The following is a 21,119-nucleotide window of genomic DNA, read 5'->3' as shown; positions in this document are numbered from 1 at the left end:
CATTGTGAAGTCACAAAAATGCTGTGCTTGAGGGATTTGAGCACTGTATATATAACAATCTGCAGGCAGCTATAAAAAACAGAAAACAAAAGCATATACTTTGAGCACAAACTTCATGCAGGCTCTCAGAACAGAGTTGGTGAATTCCAAAGACACTACAAAGAGTAGCTTTGGAGTAAAAACGAACTTTATTGCAACAAAAAGAAAAACAGATCACAAGTTTAGACTTAGGTCCCCACCAGCTTCTTTCCTATGTGGATATTAGGTTAATATTAACAACTTTTGAAACTTTCAATCAAATGTGATCCGAAAACTGCGCTCTTGCTCCTTGCGGCGGCTCTCACAAACCTTTGTCACTTCTTCCACCTTTCTCTGCAACAAGGCTGGGGGAAAGAAGAAAAAAAAGTGATCAATTTCACAATCATCCTAAAATATAACCCTGCACAGTTAAGCCTGGGGAAAGAGAAAGAAAAATACTTTTCCGTTTTAACATTCACTGGAATTTGACAGTGCACAGTGCAACAGGAAAACACAACACAGAGCACTGCTAACCTTCCACGGCCTTTAAAGGTTGTCCAAAAAGTATTGTGGCAGGGACTAGCAAGCAGAATCAGAAAAAAAACCTGACATGTTCACACTTCTTGCTGAGCCAGCTTGTCGTTTCAGGGCACAGCACCAGAGAGCAGAGCAAACCCCTCCTGAACAGGAGCTGCAAGCTGGTCTGCAGCTTGAAAGGAAGTAATTGCTGTATGAAGGAACTTCCCCTGCCCACCTCATGCTAAACTACTTCTGAATTATGCAAATTACAGGTTAGTCAATCTGTTTGAAGTATATACATATTTTCCTGCAGGATATCACACAGCCATAACAAGCTTTTAACTGTAAATACAGAAAAGAGTGCAATCATACAGAAGAGCTGCAGATCACTTGCAGTCGCAGTACAGATAACCTGTTATATAGATTTCCAAATCAGTGATCTGCAAATAAACTGATTGACTATCAACTTTAAATGCAGGAGGCATTGCAACATACAAAAATTCTTGGCACAAGCTAGAGCAATGTTTAATTTAATTTCATGAAAGCTTATCAGAAGTTATTCAACAGGGCTACGGCATTATGTCAGTCTGTGGCTTGGAGATATTCCAGTTTAAGTTTTAATTTTAGAGTTTGCCAAACCCAGAATCTTCCAGTAACATATTAAACACCACATTGCAGTTTGTCAGTTTTCAAAAATTCACTGTGCAAAAATTATCATGGCATGAAATGACAGCCTGCTTCACCATCTCCACTCAGAACTCAGTTGTAACTAAGAAAAGAATTCCTGTTCCTCTCAGAAAAAGGAAGTTTCAGAACACTGTTTTGTCCAAATCCTCCTTTCACTGAGGCCACCTTATGGCAGGAACATCACCCTGTACCCGTGTTCAGCAAGTCCATTCATGTTCAGCTTCTGTTACACTGACAAGTTAACATTAGCTTGATTAAAGTGCCCCAGCTCCACATAATTCTTGAACACGTCAGACAAGTTAATAACCGCTGTGTACACACAGGCCTAGAAAAGATCACTGGCTGTTGTGAGACAGCCCCGAAGGTGTTTCAGGGGAAATAAAACTGATAAAACTGATAACACCACCTACAGAACAGATGTCTTTCTTTTGTGGAGTTCAGTTGTTTTGTTCATTTGTTTTTGATTTAAAAAAGAATGTTAAGAAATGGATCTTTCCCAGGCCTACTCTCAAGTTACTAATGACAAGAGCTGCTGGGAGGGTTACGTTCAGAACTGCATCTTCCTCCCCCTTGCAATAACAGGAATTCTTCTCCTTGCCAAGAACTCCACAGAAACAGATATATTAATTTAACTGCATTTTCTTAGGCTTTTTGCTTCTTATTTGAAGATAAACTGAAGCTGAACTGTTTCTTTAGAAAATGCACATTTATCAGTAAAGATAATGAATTATGATTAACTGACAAGACAATTACTTTAGTATAGAATGACTGAAAAAATTATCTCCTTTCTAGTAAAGCTGAAATGAAACAGATTGCTTTTTTCAAACATTCTGTAGAGTCAGCGTTCTGGTGCCAAAGGAGCTATACCAGATTTCATGATAAAGGCATGTTGGGAATGTGAAAGCTAGCATTTGTCTTCTAGAAGAAAAAGGCAAATTTAATCCAGACCTAAGCAAGCCAATAGTGCTATTTAAAAATAAATTACTAGCATGCCTGCTTTCACCCAAGAATTACAGCAGGTGTGAACAGCCCTGCAGTCAGACAGCCACAGTTTGGTACTGGTGAGAGCTGCACTGCTTTATTCTGCAATGCCCTCCTGTGGCTGCTAACATCTGTTAAATGCAAAGCCACAGAATTCTTGAATCTCTCAGAAAGACACAGACCCTAACAGAAGAGTTCGTTTGTTTTGTTTTCAGTGTTGAGCCCTGAAAGCACCACATTATATTAGTTGAGTGAATCCAAAACATGAAATAACAGTAACTACGCTATCAAGTTTTCACTATAGAGCACATTTTCTGCTCTGCATTAATTCTCAAGCAATTGCTATTTTGACATTTCCACACTATTACTCCAGTTACCATGCTTGCAGATAAACACATGCAGATCAGTCCTGCCTTGATTTGGCTTTTCCACAGTTCACAGGGGAATGCTGCTAACACTAACCTCCCCTATCTCCACCCCCCTCAAAACATACATTTTCTTATTTCTAAGGGGAATCCAGGAACACTTCAGAAGTTGAAATATTTAACCTCATTTTGGTGGAACCAAGGATAAGGTTTTTCACGTCATCTGCTCTGCATTGATGCATTTCAAATAGTACTTTTTATAAAATACCAGCTGTTATCACAAATCACTTTTCAGCAGAGGCCCTCAAGGCACATCAAGAGAATTCAAGCAGAGAAGGGACAATGTAATTGAAGACAAGGAGGAGAAGATTCCTCAGTGATCTTCAGGAACTCATATATCCAAGGTACACTTGCATACACACTACACACTTCGTATTCACATTCCCCCAAAGCTGCAAGATGGACTCTCACCTGAGTTCTGGTCAATCCACTGCAATGAATCCATGTGTGCATTCAAAATTTTACAGATCTGTTGAAGCTGAATAGAAAGAGAAGGTGAGAGCTATTTGTTACAGTACATTAAAACTAACAGCAGTAAAAGACAGCCTTCCTGTCCCCGTCTTCGGGGTATAGAAGTAATATTTCTCAAACATACAACTCCACTAACACAGCAGTCATTTTTGCTGTGCAGCAACTGTGCTAGTTTGCTTCTCCTTGACATCAAGAAAACAGACCAAGTACATGCCTGTGGCTTAGTTTTAGCCAAATTCAACCGTAAGATCCACCACATCATTAATCTCAGTCTTGAGGTGGAAGAAGTTAAAAAAGGGAAAAAACTCAGTCTGAACCACCGAATGGAAATTTTTACTGAAAAAAGCCTTGTAGTAAAGAGATGCAAGTGGTAACAAGATCAATTTAATACATATCAGGAAGCTAGCAATTCTGGTCTTCTTCTAAAGTAGTATAGAAAGAATTCAACAGCTACTGCATCTCATACAAAATGGAGGAGCAGGTAGTGGAATAAAAGTCAAGAAAGGTCTCAAACTAGTTATCTAGGCAATATTACACCAAAAGAGGAAAAAAATTCACACCAGAATTAGATACTTTGAAAGCTACTAACAATCGCAGACTAAATGGGCAAGCCAGGCTGGCTTGCATTGTGTTATAATGCAAGTCTTATCAGAAGTGAATGAAATGAAAGATGAAACAAAATATGTTTCCTAGCTTGAAACTAAAAGCAGAGTATCCATGAGCAAGCAAATGAAGAGTCAGCACTGTTTAAATATCCTGTGACTCTTTTCCAGCATTAAAAAAAATCAAGCTTGGATTTACCGGGTCACTGGTGTCTGCTGGGCCTCCTGATGTATTCAAGTGCTCAATGATGTCCTTGAGATCTTGTGCCATACGCTTCAACTGAGCATCGATGTTTTCAGCCAACTTATAGCTGCGAAATGCATGGGAACCAAGGTCAGAACATTTAAAGTGTACTTCAGCAGACCTACGACCAATCACACTAACTTCAGTCAATCAGAACTAGCATTCGTGCCTTTTAACCAGGGCATAGCAGATACGTGAAGAGCACCATGAGAGGCATTTTATTACACAGATGAATTAACTCCTAATGTATTTCACTCTATAAGATATAGAGACAGACATGCAAAACTGCTGAGCTCTTTCTGGAAGGTTCAGTCAGAATTGAACCACCTGTCCAGATTCTTCGAGGTTCTCTCTTGAACAAAACACTTTAATTATCTTGCTAAAATTCAACACTTATGCTTAGAAGAAAGCTTGAGCTGCACATAGTGCATTCTGTTCTCATCACTTATCACCAAATAATCATTAATTTTTAGAGATTATGCCTAAATTAGAAACCTTTCCCCAGACAGCTGATTAGAACATCCAACAAAGCTCTCTTCATGCTCATTAAGGGGCTTCCAGTTGCAATTCTCGTGTTTCTAATGCGTAAAATATAAGTTGCCATGCATAAAAGTGGATTACATATTTGAAAAAGGCCATTGATAGTTATGTATCATGCATCCCAATTATAATTCTGATTGATCATCATCATATTAGTCTGTTTTAGCACATGTTCAAACAGATTTTTGTCTTACGTCCTCTCCCGTTCTTCATCTGCATGCTGCAAATAGATAGTCCCACTCTGTTCCTTCACAGACTCCTCCAGAGGGGTCAACAAGTCTTCAAGCTCTTTCTGCTGAGACAGAATGAAGTCTAGCTCCTGATCCAATCTGAACAGAAAGAAAACACCTACAATTTAGAACAGGCTTAGAGGCTATATACATTCTAGAACTTCCACACAATGCAAAACGATGCAAAAAAATGAAAACATTATCTCAAGTGTTCATAGTTTACCTCTTCTGATCAAGCTTCACTTTCTCTACTTCTCTGTGTAATGAAGTAATCTGTAAGCAGAAGACAATTATAGCAGGAATACTCAAAAAGTAATCTCAAAAGAAAATGAGTGGAACTGAGAAAGCTATTATCATAAAATTATCTTCTAGTAAAGCGAAAGAGTTGCACGAATGTTTACAGATAAAAAGTTTACTAATGGAGTTTTGGCTATAAAAAGAGAGTAGAATAGGCACTGAGTTTTTCAAAGGCATTTCACATTTATCTTTTTAAAAGCAGGAAGTCTTACCAGAGGGCTTGCTGCATCTGTGGCACAATGCCTTTAACAATCTAAGCAAGCAAAATGAGTTCACACTGGATATCACCTTACCTTCTCTCCATTCTCTATCAGTGTTCGATCCCAGGCATTAACTTGCGTAGCTTGATGAAGAAAGTGTTTCTCTTGATCTTCCAGTTCTAGACTCCACTTATTTATCAAACTCTCAAGCTGGGCGTAAGTCATCACTGGAGGCGCACTGAGAGGAAGCGTGAGACAGTACAGAATATGAGATCAAAAAAGTCCAAGTGTGGTAACGCCTGTTTCCCCTTCCTCCACCAGATACCAGCATTAATACTGACTCTTGTCCCAGTCAGGAAATAGTTGTAATAAGACTCACCTGGTTGTTGTGGTGGTTATAGCAGTTGTAGAAGTCACAGCTCCAATAGCACCCGTTGTAGTTAATGGCTTAAGATTCAAAGCAAAACTAGAAGCAGAAGTGCCTGAATGAAGAGATTCCGGTCAAATAACGAAAGAACATCCGGTACGTAACAAACTGAGAACAGATCCAATACACAATTCGAATGCAGTGCTTTATGAGCTCAAATGTCCCTTTAACAAAAAGCAAATCCTGGGTGTGTCAAGAAGGAAACCAAGCACATCTTGACACAATTAACAATAGTGGACTGTAAATACCTGACTGCTAGATCTAGTCAAATGAGGAACTGACAATCTGCCCTTAACCTGTGCATTATTCAAAGAAACACAACATAGCCAACACCCCTCTCAATCCGTGTTTCAATATTAGATCTAAAATCTGTCAGCACATCCAGTTCCTGCCCTGAACCATTGCTGCTATGGTGCGCTTTGTAGGAGATTGATTTCTGTTTTTACAAAGCTAAGGAACATTTACCAGATGATGCTGCCAGCCAGTCATACAACACCTTAGGTATTGAACTAAATTCTTCAGTCACTCTAGAAACAAACTTGAGAAATGCCTTGAGCTGAGCAGCATCCATATTGTTACAGTGAACACTGACAGGTAACTGCATCCCGAAAAGGATGCTCAGTCCTGAATCCTAACACTGTGCAGCACTGCAGATCTTCACATGAGTGTCAACATTTAAATGCAGCACTTAGCACCACATTTTTGGGAAGAAAAGCTAGTGAAATCCTATGCTTTTAAACTTAAAATGTGGAAAAAACAGCTTAATAGGGCAGAATCAAAACATAAAACATTTCTCCCTAACTTTCCCTACAAATCTTTGACCTCTCCCTTCCCTTCTATCCCAAATAGAGAAATCTAAAGCAATTTTGCATCTACACAGACAGGCTAGAGGAGAAGCAGCTAATGTACCTGCTTACTCCAGACTAGAACATCAAAGCCCTAAAGGCCTTCACGCACACCCTGCTGTGGACACTCTCAGAAGCCGTAAGTAACTGTGGACTTGTGGATATGAAAAAGGAGGATCACAGAAAGAAATACGGTATTACTTTCAGTCACTGGACACTAGAAATTAGCACAACTGTGCTGTGCTGCTACACTAGCATGGACCTTTACACTACTCCTAGACAGAAGTCAGGCTTCCTTCTCTTCATCTTTTATCTGCAACTACTTACTTGTGGCTGTGCTTGTTGCTGCAGCTGTTGTTCCAGGAGCTTTTAAGCCAAATCCGGAAGTTCCAAGACCAGCTGTACCAGTGGAAGGAGCACCAACTGTGAACCGAAGACAACATTAAGAGTTTGCATGTCCCATTAAATACAGTTCGCCACCAAAAAACCACCCTGCCTGTCCACCCACTTTCACTGGGTCTTCTGTTTGCATTAGCCATGATCACTGTTTACATGGAGGATCATACAGACACATGAAAAGAGGTAGGCTGAAGTCATAAAATAGCCAGTGGCATTGTTGTTCGTATGATACTTATAGAAAACTACTAGCTCAGCTGTCAAACTACAACCATTTCTCTTACTTTGAATTATCTGACATTTAACTCAAACTACAACCGATTAATTAAAAATGATGACTAACAAAACTTCTGAAGCTCCCTGGGAGCATCTACTAAGTTTTCAGAGCTAGGTGTAAGGCAGTATTATTATGTGGAAAAGTTGTATTAACTCTAGTAAACATTAACATTTGCTGTAGCTAGTCTCCATAATCAAAGGAAACCGAAGTGTTAACATGTCCTTGCAGGTTGAGAAAGGAAACTGTTAGAACTCAATTTAAACTTCAGCTTCTGCCTTGAAGCTGTCAGAAAACAGATACTAACAGATACTATTTCCTGCCAAAAATAATTTTGCAAGAGGAAACAAGTCAATTATTACCAGAGGAACCTGTACATGTACAGCTGTATGAATACAGTGTGTTTTTACCACACTGCACCTCCACTGTCACAGGCCACTCTGCCCTTTAAGCGTGAGCACCTAATACAAGAGTCAAAGGCAGATGTAACCAGATTCAAGGCACTGGTCTGGGAAAACAGCAGCATCACCAGAAAGCTCAGCTGTGATATTACGCAGACAAAAATTCACATACAGATTAAATTCCCACTTGCTGCTTTGCCCACTGAATCTAAAGCATGCTTTATTTTGTACAAAATTTTCTGTGCCTTGCTACTGAAGAAGTTTTGCCACAATTTAAAGAGGGAAGGCACCAAACAGCAAGAAGAGCCTTGTCCCGTATTATCTCAGCAACTGATGCTTCACTACGGACAGACAGCACCTCATCAATAAATGCTACTCATTTATTCCCCCAACACACCAGATCTGCATACTGTGACTCACGTGAGAGGCCTGTGGTGGTAGATGAGGTCGGTGCTGAAGAACTTGCTATAGACGCAAACAAAGTAGGGCCCGTTGAACCAAGAAGAGAAGCTGTGGTGGTAGCCGCCGTTGTGGAAGCTGTGGATGTTACTACAAACAGAAGAAGTGGAGATCTTGTACAAGCAGAGCCCTTGGGGCTTTCACACATTTCAGAAGAACCACGCTACGAGTGGGACACAGATTTGCCTAATCAGACCATCTTTTGCATGGGTACAAGAGAATTTTAAATTATTTTTCCTGTGTTCTGCTTGAACTCTCTCTTTTCTAATGTACCCTTTAAACTTGTAGTTCCCTTCCGTTACACTCCAGAAAGATGTGCAGAACAGAATGTCGCACGGGACACAACACAGCACACTAATCGAGCTTTATAATTACATTCAATGAGCTTTCACAGAGTACTGATGCCATTGCAAACTCACAGTAACGGTTCCAGACCACCTCCAGAAGCCAGTTTAGAAAACTATACCCAGAAGGGCAACAGATTCACCGAGTTTGAGTAATCATCTCCTAAAATCTATTCCTACCTCCCAGTTTGTTTCCGAAGGACAGAGTGGGTCCCTGGCTGGTAGTAGCAGTCAGAGTTGCCGTCGGTGCACTAGTGGCTGCTGTTGAAGTCAACGATCCAAAGTTTAGACCTGGAACAAAACACAGGATACACAGAAAAGGAAAGATGAACCTCTTGCTACAGAGAAACTGATCACAGTATTCAAGTCAGCAGAAGTAACAGTTTAAGCAAAACATTAATGTTTAATGTAACAAATACTCTGCATTATCCAGCAAATGAAGTAGAGCTAGGAAGATTACTTAAGAGGCTTTAACAAATGATTTAATGCAGATGAACATCATCCTCACCCCAGATCTTCCTTCAAAGGCCTGAACTATCACCAAGTAAATCAAAAGCTGCGAATTGAATTTCTGCCAATTCTACAGAAGCAAACAGGCTCGTGCACACCCCGCAGCACTCCTTCCCCACTGCTTCGAGCCCTTTCCCCTCGCATTAGGAAAGCCACCAAGAACATTTTTTTATAAGACTCCAAATAGAGCTGGCACCTCTACACACCCTTTTAATATTATTCCAGCCTCACTTTTCAAACCCACCACGTAAGTAATACTTGTAAAACACCACTCAGATTAGAAGCCTGTATCCATGGCACTCAAGCCCTCCCTACAACAGCCCAGACATATTGTCAAAGCCAGAGCAAGGTGCCATTCTGAGCAACTTCTCCATACAGATACTTTGCTAGCCACACTGTTAGCCAAGAGGCAAGCTCATTAGTTCACTTACACATACAAACTCTGCCAAAGACAGCTCACGTTTCAAGCCCAGGCACTCACCCGAGGACTGTGTCCCAAGGCTGAAGGGGGCTGCAGGCTGGGTTGTGGTTCCTAAGGCGGCCGCAGTGGTGGCCGCAGCAGCGGGTGCTGCTCCAAAGGTCAGCCCCGCAGGCGCTGCTTGCAGAGTCGTGGTGCTTGCAGCACCGATGCTGAAGCTGGTTGTCCCCGCCTGGGTCGTGGTACCGCTAGCGAAAGTAAAGCCTCCAGTTGTCCCAGACTGAGTGGTGGTGGTTGTCGTCGTGGTGGTGGCAGCAGCAGCAGCTCCGAACACGAAGCCAGCAGGGGCTGCTGCTTGACTCGAGGGTGTGCTGGTTGGTACAGAGCTACCAAACCCAAACCCCCCTGTGATTCCAGTAGCCTGAGTTGTGCTACTGCTTCCAAAGTTTAATTTGGGTGCATTTCCCCTACAAAAGAAAAAAAAAGCAGTGAGTCAGTCTGTTTAAGACATACATCCAGTGAATACTGAGTCAGCTTTCTTACGGACCGTTTGCTGACAAAACAACAGAAAGCATCTTTGAAAATGACAGGCACTCTACCAGGATCATATTTCTGTTTTGACAAAGATTGTATTATAAGTCCTGTCAACTGCGATACTGTTAAGTCTCCTTACATTGACACCCCCTTAATTACTTCTGCCTATTAATACGCTATAAGACATTTACAGCGGTGTAATAAAGCTGTTTATTCTCTCAGCTTTTAAGCATCTTTTCCACTTCCTCCACACAAGCCTGTTCTTTTAATTACGCATCACAACTAACCCCAAGTTAAGCTCCCTTCCCACCGCTGTGATGTAGCAGGCTTCCGAAACAATAAATCTGAAGAAACATTTCAAAGCCTGGCAGTCACTTCCAAGGACAAAACAGCCCCACCTGACCAAGGGGGGGGCTCTCAGTGCTTCAGATTTGGATCACAAAAGATGCTTTATATTAAGGGCTGAAGCCTTAGCCGTTTTTCCCCCAATGACTCAGTGGCAGGGTGAGCTACAGAACGGGCAGCTCTTAAAGCCAGCTCCGGGCACCGGTACTGACAGGCGGCAGGTCTCGCTGCTCGCAGTAAGCACGGAGGACCCCGGAGCACGGAAGCAACCCTGAGCACCAAAGCGACCCCTCGGGGCCCCCCCCGCCCCCGGGAGCGCCGCTCACCCCATGGGGAACACGCTGGCTGCCGGCGCGGCGGCGGAGGCAGGCGTCCCGAAGCTGAAGCCTGCGGGCGGCGCGGTGGTGGCGGGCGTGCTGAAGGAGAAGAGCGCCGCGGGCTGGCTGCTGGCGGGCGTCTGCGCCGCGCTGCCGAAGCTGAAGCCCCCCGACGGGGCGGGCGTGAAGGAGAAGCCGGCGGCCGTCGTGGTGGTGGCGGCGGCGGTCTTCGGCGTGCCGAACGTGAAGCCGCCGCCGCCGGCCGAGGCCGAGCCGAAGCTGAACTGGTTCATGGCGGAGCGGCCTGGGCGGCGCGGGACGGGCGGGACCCGCGGCCTCCCCCGGCCCCGTCACGGAGCCCACCCGCAGCACCCACCGACGACCAGGCCCCGCCGCGCGCGCTGATGACGCACTCCGCGCACGCGCCCGGCGGCATTCGAGTCCCTGCTCCCGCCCCTCTCGCCCAGCTTCCCAATCGCCGCGCAGCTTTTCACCGCCTTCATTCTCTACTGGCTAAGCCTGCCGTCGCTCCTGAGCCGCCACGCCGGATTGGCTGGCTGGAAGAAGCGGGGAGGAGCTGGAGAGCGGTTGCTATGGGGACGGGGACGCGGGGGGCCGTGAGGTGCTGCTGGGCCCGGCCCGGGCCGGTCCCTGTGCCCTGCAGCCAGAGAGCCTTTTGGGGGCAAAAACCTGCAGTTTGGGTCCCTCATCAAAAAGATCGGGCCCCCTTATGCATGTATTGACGCACACAATATTTAAATCGAGAGCAATGCCCCTAGAACATAAAGCCCCTGAGGAGTGTCAGTACAGAGCAAAGCGCGGCTCCTTCAGTCTCTGAGCCGTGCTTTCCTCTGCCTGCAGCAGCGGCTATGGACTTGGGCAGCATTTCCTCAGCCTCCTCCCTGCAGGCCCTCGCCAAACTGCTCAGTGATGCGCCTGACGACGACGATGATGATGACGACCAAGGGGTGAGTCTGTCACAAGAAGTGGTGCTTCTTCCACCTGTTGCACCGCAGCCGATCCGTGTCAGCTACGGAGATGCAAATCCCTTTTTTCCCAGTCTGAGTAAAAAGAGAATTAAAACCTTAGAAGGTTTTGGAGCGACTGAAACAGATAGGAGATATTTTTAACGTAATACGCTCTTGAAGGAAGATGCTGTCCCAGGGGTATGAGGAGAGATTGTGACCAGAGAACGGGAGGGATATTCACTTTTTTCATCCTAAAGGAAATGAGAACGTGTAGTTGAGAGACGTATAGTTACTTAGATTTCCATCTACTTTCCCCTGAAGTCTGTTAGAGGTGAAGGCAATTACGGTTAGGATTTCATATGAAGAAAAAAAAAAGTTGCTGCTCAATTTCTGCATAAAGACTAAAACATCCAGAGGCAACTGAATACATTAAATCTGCATCAGACATCCGAGAACTGTAGAGATAACTGATCACTGAAGTACACTAGATATGTTGGAGATGATAGAATATGGTAGAGTGAGTAACCATGCTAAGATGAAAGATCCGAATGGTTAATGAGAGAAATATCTCTCTATTCTTTTTTATTAGTTCACCTCAGGACTAGAAGAAAATCACATATTTTGGAAAAAATGTCTGCTTCTCCTGCAATATACAACTGCTGCTTTAATTTAGGCATGTATATGTACTGGGGAGAAATACCTAGGTCTGTCACGCTCAGGGAAGACCACAGGTACCACCAATCACAATGTGCACAGCCTCAGTGAAAGCTCAAAACTTTGGCAAGTCTGAGGATTTTCAACAAGTTGTATGGCGACATGAATAACAAAAATTGGCAAAGCTCTCAGTGCTCCTCTGTGGCATCAGTTCTTCCAGGAGCCAGCTGGCTGACCCAGCAGTTGTGCACTAGTAGTGGCAATGGGACTGTTTGGGGAAAAGAGATGCCTCTCTTGAAGTTTCTTTCAGTAGATGATAGATGTGGTCCATCATACTCTAGCTACACTTCTCTTTAATGCTTGATTTCTAAAGCTAGTATTACTGCTGTACATCTTTGCAGTAAACATCCTGATTTTAAAATAATTTGTTTACATCTTATTAATAAAATGAATGACACTTCAGAGGCAGAAATGGAAAATTGCCACAAGTGATGTCAATTAAGTCTGAGTCAATCTGGGTAATTTGAAATCTTTATTTTGATTTAATTTAATGTTCTGTGCATATGAGGCACTTTTTATCGAACCAAGGAATTTCTCTATGTATAGAAATGCCTCACATTGGCCTATTAACACTAAATTGATTCATAATTAGAGGAAAATGTTGTTGCCTCATATGATCTCTTCTGTTAAAAGGAATCTAAATGCTATGATGGGATTTGCATGTAGCCCCCTTGCTTTCACTCAATATTTTCATGGCAGGCAAAGCAAGACAATTTTGTCAAAATGCCATAGAAACTAACGCTCAAGAAGCACATCTGGCTTTAACTCTACTTTTGGGAGTCCTGTCTAAACCCAGTTAGTTATCAAAGCTCCTCTCTGCAAAGTGAGAGTAAAAGAACATGTTCAGAGATTCAGGCTTGAAACTGGGAGAATTCTTTTTTTTTTTTTCTAGCAGTGATTTACTTGACCTCAGATAATGTTATGCTTACTGACATACATACTCGTTGTTATGGGGCTGCTGTCTATGAAAATTAATTGGAGTTCAATTTGACTTTTTTTGCAGCCACGCTGTTCTGTTAGTGCTATGACTCCTGGTAGCATTGGACCAGTAAAGAAAGAGACCTCTGGTAAGCAGGAGTGTTTGTATGTCGTAGCGTTCAGTTGTGTGTTAGCAGACCGTAACAGCTGCAGTAAATCACCACAAATAGTTTGCTTCAGTAAGTGGGTGGACTTTTGAGATGGAAATAGCACTGCATTTTGGTTACGCTAAAATTCTCATTTTCCTGAAAACTTAACCACAAAGCATACAAAGAGCAGCAGAAAGGGTAACTCTAGAGGGTACCAGCCTCAAGTGGTGATAATAACCTGAGCAGAGAATGCAGCCTGGTCATGGGCTGCGGGGGGGTGAGTCATAACCGAGCAGCAAAAGGCTCCAAATAAGCACCTCATGGAATTGTTATTTCTTACTTAGAGCAAACACAGAAGATGGGACTTTCAGTACGCATCCTAAAGGATCTTCATGGAGTAAACTGCATGGAACTGAGTCTGTGCTTGTAGTGTTAGAGTTATGAAATATACCATGAAACACAGAGATGTTGTTACTCCCAAAAGTTTCACAACCCTGTTTAGACAACACTTGAGATGAAAAATAAGCTTTGTTCAGGGCTGCCCTCAACAAACCCAGAGCTGTTTTTCAGTTTTTTCCTTACTGCACCTTGTTCTTTGCCTTGAAACCCAGTTCAGCTCAATTCGCTAGCTGACTCCAGGTGTTCTGGCATCCTAGAGAAAGGCGGACTCTCAGACAACGAGAACAAATACCCTGAAGGTTCATAAATTTGTGTCAACACCTCGAATTGTACTCAGGAGAGAAAAGAAGACAAGTCTAGTCTTAGCAAAGTTAATGTGAAGTTCTTCCTGGGACTAACTGTGTCACGTAATTGGACAGCTTAAACCTGTAAGACAGTTTAAGAAGGACCGGGATGAAATTAACAGGAAAGGAACTGTCGTAAATACAACTGACTGTTTTTGCTTGGAATCCAGAAATAACCAGAGATTTTACTATAAAAACCTCCAGGTTGCAGATTTACCAGCTAACTAGAAAATGTATTTTTTGTTGTAGAATAGGTATAAACCATGTTATTCTTCCCGTGGACTTTCATGCGTCTTCAGTACCTTATCTGTGCTGTGCTCAATAGTTAATGGGAAGAACTGGATTTATATGTGAGGAAGAGATCCTTTTGTAAATGACTCTGCTCACTTAAAATCTCACGTCAGGGACATGGGGAAAGATTAATACTTCATACTTCTACACATTTTGAAGGACTAGATATTTCATGCCTGATAGGACAATTTCCTTGACATAGAGGTTGAGTAAAGGAGATTTAAGGGAATAGAATAGAAAACATCCTCCCTCTGCAAATTCTGATTCATATCATATCGAGGGGAAGGAGACTGTAATCATTAATTATAATGTGTTTTTTTGATACAAAGATTTTTCTTAAGTCTAGAAAAATGAAAGTTTGCTGAAAACCTAGAGAAACAGACATTCTATAAAACATGACAGTGTGATTTTTCTCATCACTTACAGGTACTTCTGAAGTGAAATCTGAAAACAAGAAAACTATTTGGAATACGGAGGAGGTCCCAGAAGGATCTGAATTTGATGATACCTGGGATCCTAGAGAACAGCCAGAGTAAGTCAGTTGAGACGGCGTGCATGGGTTTTACATAGTTTTATTGGAAAAATGAGTTAACTTCAATGTGAGTGAAAAATAGCAGTCTGAAAAGCTAGTCATGAAAGGGCAAAGGAATGACATCAGTGTTTCAACTAAAGCAACAAGCGAGGAAGGATTTTAACTTCTCCCTTGGAAGCCTTCTGATCTCGTAACAGAAATGTAGAGTTGGTTTTTGCTGTCACAAGATTATTTGCAGTGTCAGATACTTGTACCAAATGGGATTAGGAGGGGAAGGAGACCAGCAAAGTGATTTACTATCTTTGAAACATGCCAAGTTTGTGTGGAATACCTGGCTCTTCCTGCTGCAACTGAAACATGTTCATTTTTCATTCTCAAATTCATAAAATACTAAAACTCATGTTTATATTTCAAATAATTCAACTCTTCAGAGACGAATACTACAGTAGGAAAGAAGGCTACATGCAGGCAGTTTTAAACTTTTTAAAATCTTGTTATTCAATCATAGTCTGTCAAGGGACAGCCTAAAACCAGTCTTTTCCTTTGGTCATAGAAATACAATGTTTTCGAAATGGATAGTGAGGCGAGTTATGCTGCAGTTTGTAGAGGTCAGAAAGCCTTCAGGGTCAAGTAATTCACAAAGAAGACTTTGAATTTATAACCATTGTGTTCTGATGCACTATGCCAGAGTTTGAGATGTCAGAACAGATGCACTGAAATCCAGGAAGCTGCATATTGCACACGAGATCGTAGTCCAGAATCATCACTTTTCTCTGCACATAAGTCATGCCATTATTTTTTCAATTTCCTGATATAAAAACTGGACTGAGCCCAGTCTGAAGTTAGGCTCAGCATTTCCAAAAATGGTTTGGCTTTCAGCTGCATCCTTGCATACTGTTGTGTGCTTGTTCTTGAAACTGTCACCTGTGAGGTACAGAACATGTTTTCTTTGTGTGGGTGCACAACAGAGGCTTTTCTCATGCTATTTTTGACCTTCCCCTCTCTGCTGGGTAAAGTGTGGTCTTTCTCTAGCCTCAAGTAATTGTCCTGTGTTGCGCAGATGAGAAGAGAATATAAATCTTTGTAATAGTTCATCAAATTAAATCATGGAAAAAGGCCCAAAAGGAAAACAGATGGTTAGAGGTGCATCCAGAGTGGTTAGACAGATTTCTCATTGACTTAGGAATTATTACATATGCACATGAACACTGGAGATGTAAAAAAGACTTTCCATACACTTTTTCCAACAGCTTTGAGAAGCGACTCCATTTATTTTGCTCAATTTAGCAGGAGTAATATGTTCTAAATACATTCTTTTAGTTTGCATTTCCTCATTCATTAAATATCAAGTGGAAGGGAACATGTGATTCTAGATTTTGTAGGGTTCTAAATTAAACAAATTGATTTTGAGGGGAAGAAAATCGATGTTGGCCAAATGCAAAGCAATTAAAATTAGACAAGATAACAGTGGTGTTCTCGGGCTGCAAGAATAGGCTGAATGACAGAACAGAACACGTGTAATTGTGACAGCATCCTTTTCAAAGCCTTTTCTCAAGAGTTTTTGGGTTTTGACTAGTTGATAAGTATCATTTTCATTTGGAATGCATTTTCTGTTCCATGATCCTGCAAAGGCTGGTTAGTTAAGTAGAGACAGCAAGGTGACTATCCTAAAAGATGGAGTGAATGTTCTTCACGTGTCTTGTAGCTAACTCTGTCATGACTCTGGACAGAATTCCAGTGCGGTTGGCTTGAAGGCTTGAAGGGAGACTGAAAAGTAGGAGGAAAGGTGATAAGGATATCAGCATTCATACAAAGGTTTATGGTCCCCGGAGAAATACAATCTCCTTTGGTTTCCTGCCTCTTCTCTGGTATTAGGCAACTACTTCTCTTTTTCAGGTATGAGATTTTATTCAAACAGCAGGTGGGAACAGAAGATGTCTTCTTTGGGATGAGCAGGAAAGACCCTTCCACGGCTTGCTGTGAAGATATGGTGGTGAGCTAAACCTGTATCTCCCATCCTTTCCTTGTGCCCTTTCTCTGAAGACTTGTCTTCAATCTGTCCTTCTTCTTGAGAGAAAGTATGTAAACACCAAGCTGTATGGCTGTCTTTGGCTTCCTGTAGGATTTTCTTACAGTTATCTAAGCATCTGTAGATATTTACATTTGCTAACCTGAGGAACTCATGTGTATCTCCTCAAGGACCTAGTGTACCCGAGAGAATCTCTGCTAAAGTGTGTGCCACACAGACCAGAGGGAAATGAAAGTAACTAAAATGAGTTTTCATCATGGACACAGTTTTGGGGTGGAGAGGGACTGAGAGTTTTCATCTGTCTGCATTTATTACCGTGTGTGCGTTAGCAAAATGCCACAGTACCGACAGTTTTTAAAGTTACAGGGAACAGATTCTGTCCCATTATTATATGATCAAAGACTTCCCTGCTTTCTGAACTTCATGACTGGTATAACTGCTGTGCAATTTTTCTCGCTGAAGCAAGCTGTCCTTGGAATACACAAATCCAGGGGCTTTTGGTGGGTAAAGAATACCTGCCAAGTATACTATCAGCCCAGGATTTTGTAGAAAATTAAGGTATCAACACACATCACTAAGCTATTGAAAACAATTATCGCTTTGTCATATTTTCTCTAATACATATTACCTACTCAGAATGTTGCTCTGACACTAGCATCAAAATGTTCGTGGAGATGGTGTATTTTATGGCTTGTAGGTCTATATTTCTAATCACAGTTTTACCTCTGCCTGTCATTTCAGATTAAAATCAAGCTGCCGGAGACAAAGGTCTCAGACATCACATTAGATATCCAGGACAAGGTTCTTGACCTTCGAACTCCCCAAAAGTAAGTGAAACATAATTGACAGAAGTACAAGTAATATATTATTTCAAAGGAAGATTAATCAAGCCTTCCAGAGAATGCTGGAAATCAAAGGTAGAGACAAAGATGGGATTATTAATTACACAGAAGAAATAAACAACTATATTTCACCCTTATGTCTATAGTTTGCTAGCTTTAAATCTGTGATACTATTCAAGCAAAAATAGTTTTAAAACAGAGTTTTGGTTATCTAAGCAGTAGGGCTTCAAGGGCCCAAAATGTCTGGCAAAAAAACTGCCCAGTCTTTAAGGACTTCTTGGGAATTAGCTTTTTAAATACTAATTTGTACAAATGAACAACTGAAGGTGCTCAAAAATGTGCAGACACTTTCAGGTATTGAAACTCTGGACATAACTAGGCATGGATGCAGACATGGAAATGGTACAAGGTTTCCCTGAAGAGATTCCCTTTGAGTTTGTTACAGGGCTAGCTATTTCAAAACTATGAAGATAACAAACTGACTGACTTATACTCAGGCTTCTTACAATCTTCCTCGATATTTCCATCTGTGCAATTGCCCTGCCTGAGATGCACAGGTAATTGCCATGTCTGTTCTGCTCTAAATTCTTCACAATAAAGTGTTTCATAAGAAAGCTCAACCCTCTACCTGCACCTTTCTGCACTGAATGGGATGTGAGAAGATTCATACGTGAATAGCTTCCGGCAAATCAGTTCAAGGTGTGCACCATAGATTAAGGCCAAAATAAATTCTCTCCCTAGAGAACTAACTGCAGAAAAGTCACTTTTCTCATAGACAAAACCAGCCTGAATCGGTTACCCCTTGCATGAATTTAACCTGAAGATGCAACAGTACTAAAAGAATGTTTGAAAGTTCTGGCTCTGAAACAGGTAAAGCAGGAGGAATAATTGTCCAGCTAATAACTAGCATGACCTGTAGTTACTAAAAGAGGTAGCTTAATGCAATACTGCAGATGTAGGAAAGCTTCAGCTTCCTTTTTCTTTTGCAATTCTGTCTTTTTGGTGACTCAGATCTGCCATTATCTTAGTATCCAGCTGTCACAAGCCTAGCAAATCAAAGTTTGTTGTAAATCTAATGGTTGCTTGGGTACAGCCTGAGCCAGTGCTGCTTTTGTAAATTTAAGTGCAAATCTTCTCAGTATGAAAGAAACAAATAAGATTTCAAGTTCCCCATACCAAAAAAAAACATTGTGATCTCACAGATGTATGGGAAAGCTCAAAGGAATTGTTTCCAACTCTGTAGTCCTGGGGTTGATTCTAAGCCCATCTGGTTTTAAGGACTTTTCCAAATTATAACAACTTGTTGCCTTCAGTAGGTGGGATGCAAAGATGTTTGGAATGTGCTGCTTTCATCTATGGCTGCTGTTACACAGATGAAAAGGTCTGGAAGAGTCACCATGATTTTAAACCCCAGTTTGAAGTAACCCCTATCCACGCTACCATGTTGTCTTGTAGGGCTTTATAGTGTTTGGCTGGGCAAATTTCTTTATTCTAAAGTCTACTTGGTTCTCTTTGCACTATCAAATCAGTGGAGGTCCAAGACTGGCCAATCATTCATATCGTCAATAGATAAGCCTGTGATAAAGAGGAAAGAGTCCAGATTCTGCATGAGCAAGTAAGCTTGAACTATTATTAGAGTTGAAGGAGTCCAGACCTAGACATCCTAATGAGGAGATAAACCAGAAGTATTGTCAGACATTCCAGGAATGTCTGCCATAGCAAGGGAATGTCGAATAACTCCTGAGTCAAATGTCTAACCTTTGTGTAGTATGGGCCTGAGCCAAAGGTAGGGGATCACTGAATTAATCTTCAATGTAGGTTACAAAAAAGAATTTCAACAGCTTTACAACTCTGTTCACTCTTGTAACTGTGTTTTACAGTGTAGATATATCTTTTGTGAAACTGGACTGTCCAGAATCTCCAGCTGTGCTAGTTATTTCTTACAAGACAAGCTCCTAAAGACACTTTCAGGCTTTAGGCATTATTCAGATTTTTACCACCAGGAGAGCGTTATCAGTGCAGCTCTTCATCTGCATTTAAAATGCGGCATTGTGTATAAGCAAGAACAGTGGAGAGAGCTCACAATCCATCATTGGAAGCTGTTGTCGTAGCCACAGAGAAAAGAAAGGAAGCATTGGAAATATTCCAGGGCCTGTATAGCTGTGCATCAAGTATTGCAGGTACTCCACAATCTATCATGAGAAGGATATACTGAATGGACTTTCCTTGGTATACTGATTGGTGAATTGCAAGAGTAACTTTCAATGTCATCTTAATTGCTCACATAGTTTGGAACATTAAAACTCAGTGTCCTCTTTTACAGGAAGCTGCTGCTGCATCTCCCTTGCCCCGTAGACAGCAAGAATGGTAAAGCTCGTTTCCTCTCTGAGGAGGAGATCTTAGAAGTCACCTTGAGGATGACAAGGGAGTTTGATTTCATCAATTTTGCCTGACGGATAGAGAAGTGGAGAAAGTTTTCAAACAGTAATCTCTAAATTTGAAGTCTTCTCAAAATCTAAGTGGTCCTGAAATAGGAGATTGTTCCCCTTGAACAGTCCAAGGGGAACATCCTTGGATAAATTCAGTAGGTCGGGAGGAAAAAAGACTTATTTATAGCACCCATAGGTTCTGTAAGCTGGAGCCGTCTGGCTCTTGCACTGATCCGGTTAGTATTCTGCTTCCTTCAGTCTGTTACAGCCTCCGTGAATTAGAAGATAGGAGATTACAAATTCTGTAAGCCAGGGAAAGTATTTTTTTGGTTATGGCTGATAAGTAGCACAATGGTGCCCTGGCCATTGACGCTGGTTCTTAGTTACTGTTAGAAGACTTGCAAGTGATATTTGTTTGGCCTCCAGTACTGGCACTGGGACCAGTTCAGAACCCACTCTTAGCTATTTGGTGAGAAAATCAAAGCTCATCAGGGATCCGTACCCACACCTCCAAGGCTTCTTTGCCCTGGCAGAACAAGGTAACCAACTACAACTGTGTTGCTGAACAACTTGGCTCTTTTGAACAATTTTTGACAATGTATGGTTCGATGTCATCTATTCACCTGCTGTCCCTCCAGCTATTCTTCTGATTTCTGTTAATAAAAGAATGTGCTCTAATGAACTGTTCCAGTTACCTTTCACTCTGCCTTCTCTGCATTATGTCCTGAGAGACTTCCTAAACGTGGAATGAGAGGAACTTTGCATAACAAAGTACCACTTTCTTAAAGGGCAGAAGTGCACAGGAGCTTTTCTTTTGGCCTTTGGGTCTAATCTAGAGCAACAGAGACGAGTAACCATGATGTTACCAGCTTCTGGGCAAATACATTCACTTAGCATTGTTAGTCATGCAGCAAGCAAAGATATCTGCTCAGTGATCAAAGAGGTGAGGAGAAACAGGACTCACACTTTGATGGAATTTAAGCACGCTTAACTAAAATCTTGTAATCACTTTAACAACAA

General features: G+C 41.9%; 2 protein-coding genes across 2 annotated transcripts; one reads left to right on the top strand and one right to left on the bottom strand.

Annotated features, from left to right (window-relative positions):
• Window positions 1–169: 169 nt before the first annotated feature.
• Window positions 170–10,925, bottom strand: NUP62CL (nucleoporin 62 C-terminal like). The gene is made up of 12 exons (XM_080553492.1): window positions 10,494–10,925; window positions 9,352–9,755; window positions 8,541–8,651; window positions 7,978–8,106; window positions 6,814–6,909; window positions 5,594–5,696; window positions 5,308–5,452; window positions 4,941–4,990; window positions 4,682–4,816; window positions 3,903–4,014; window positions 3,042–3,108; window positions 170–383 (listed from the first exon to the last, which is right to left on the bottom strand). Exons 1-12 carry the CDS (start codon window positions 10,775–10,777, stop codon window positions 292–294), a joined length of 1,728 nt encoding a protein of 575 aa, XP_080409618.1. The 5' UTR covers window positions 10,778–10,925; the 3' UTR covers window positions 170–291.
• Window positions 10,926–11,060: 135 nt separating this feature from the next.
• Window positions 11,061–20,777, top strand: DNAAF6 (dynein axonemal assembly factor 6). The gene is made up of 6 exons (XM_080553505.1): window positions 11,061–11,452; window positions 13,170–13,233; window positions 14,694–14,799; window positions 16,696–16,792; window positions 17,570–17,655; window positions 19,994–20,777. Exons 1-6 carry the CDS (start codon window positions 11,354–11,356, stop codon window positions 20,121–20,123), a joined length of 582 nt encoding a protein of 193 aa, XP_080409631.1. The 5' UTR covers window positions 11,061–11,353; the 3' UTR covers window positions 20,124–20,777.
• The last annotated feature ends 342 nt before the right edge of the window (window positions 20,778–21,119 follow it).

Source organism: Anser brachyrhynchus, assembly GCF_964034855.1.
Source record: "Anser brachyrhynchus genome assembly, chromosome: 13".
Taxonomy (NCBI): domain Eukaryota; kingdom Metazoa; phylum Chordata; class Aves; order Anseriformes; family Anatidae; genus Anser; species Anser brachyrhynchus.
Note: the sequence above shows the minus strand (reverse complement) of the source record. Positions and strands in the feature narration are given on the sequence as shown.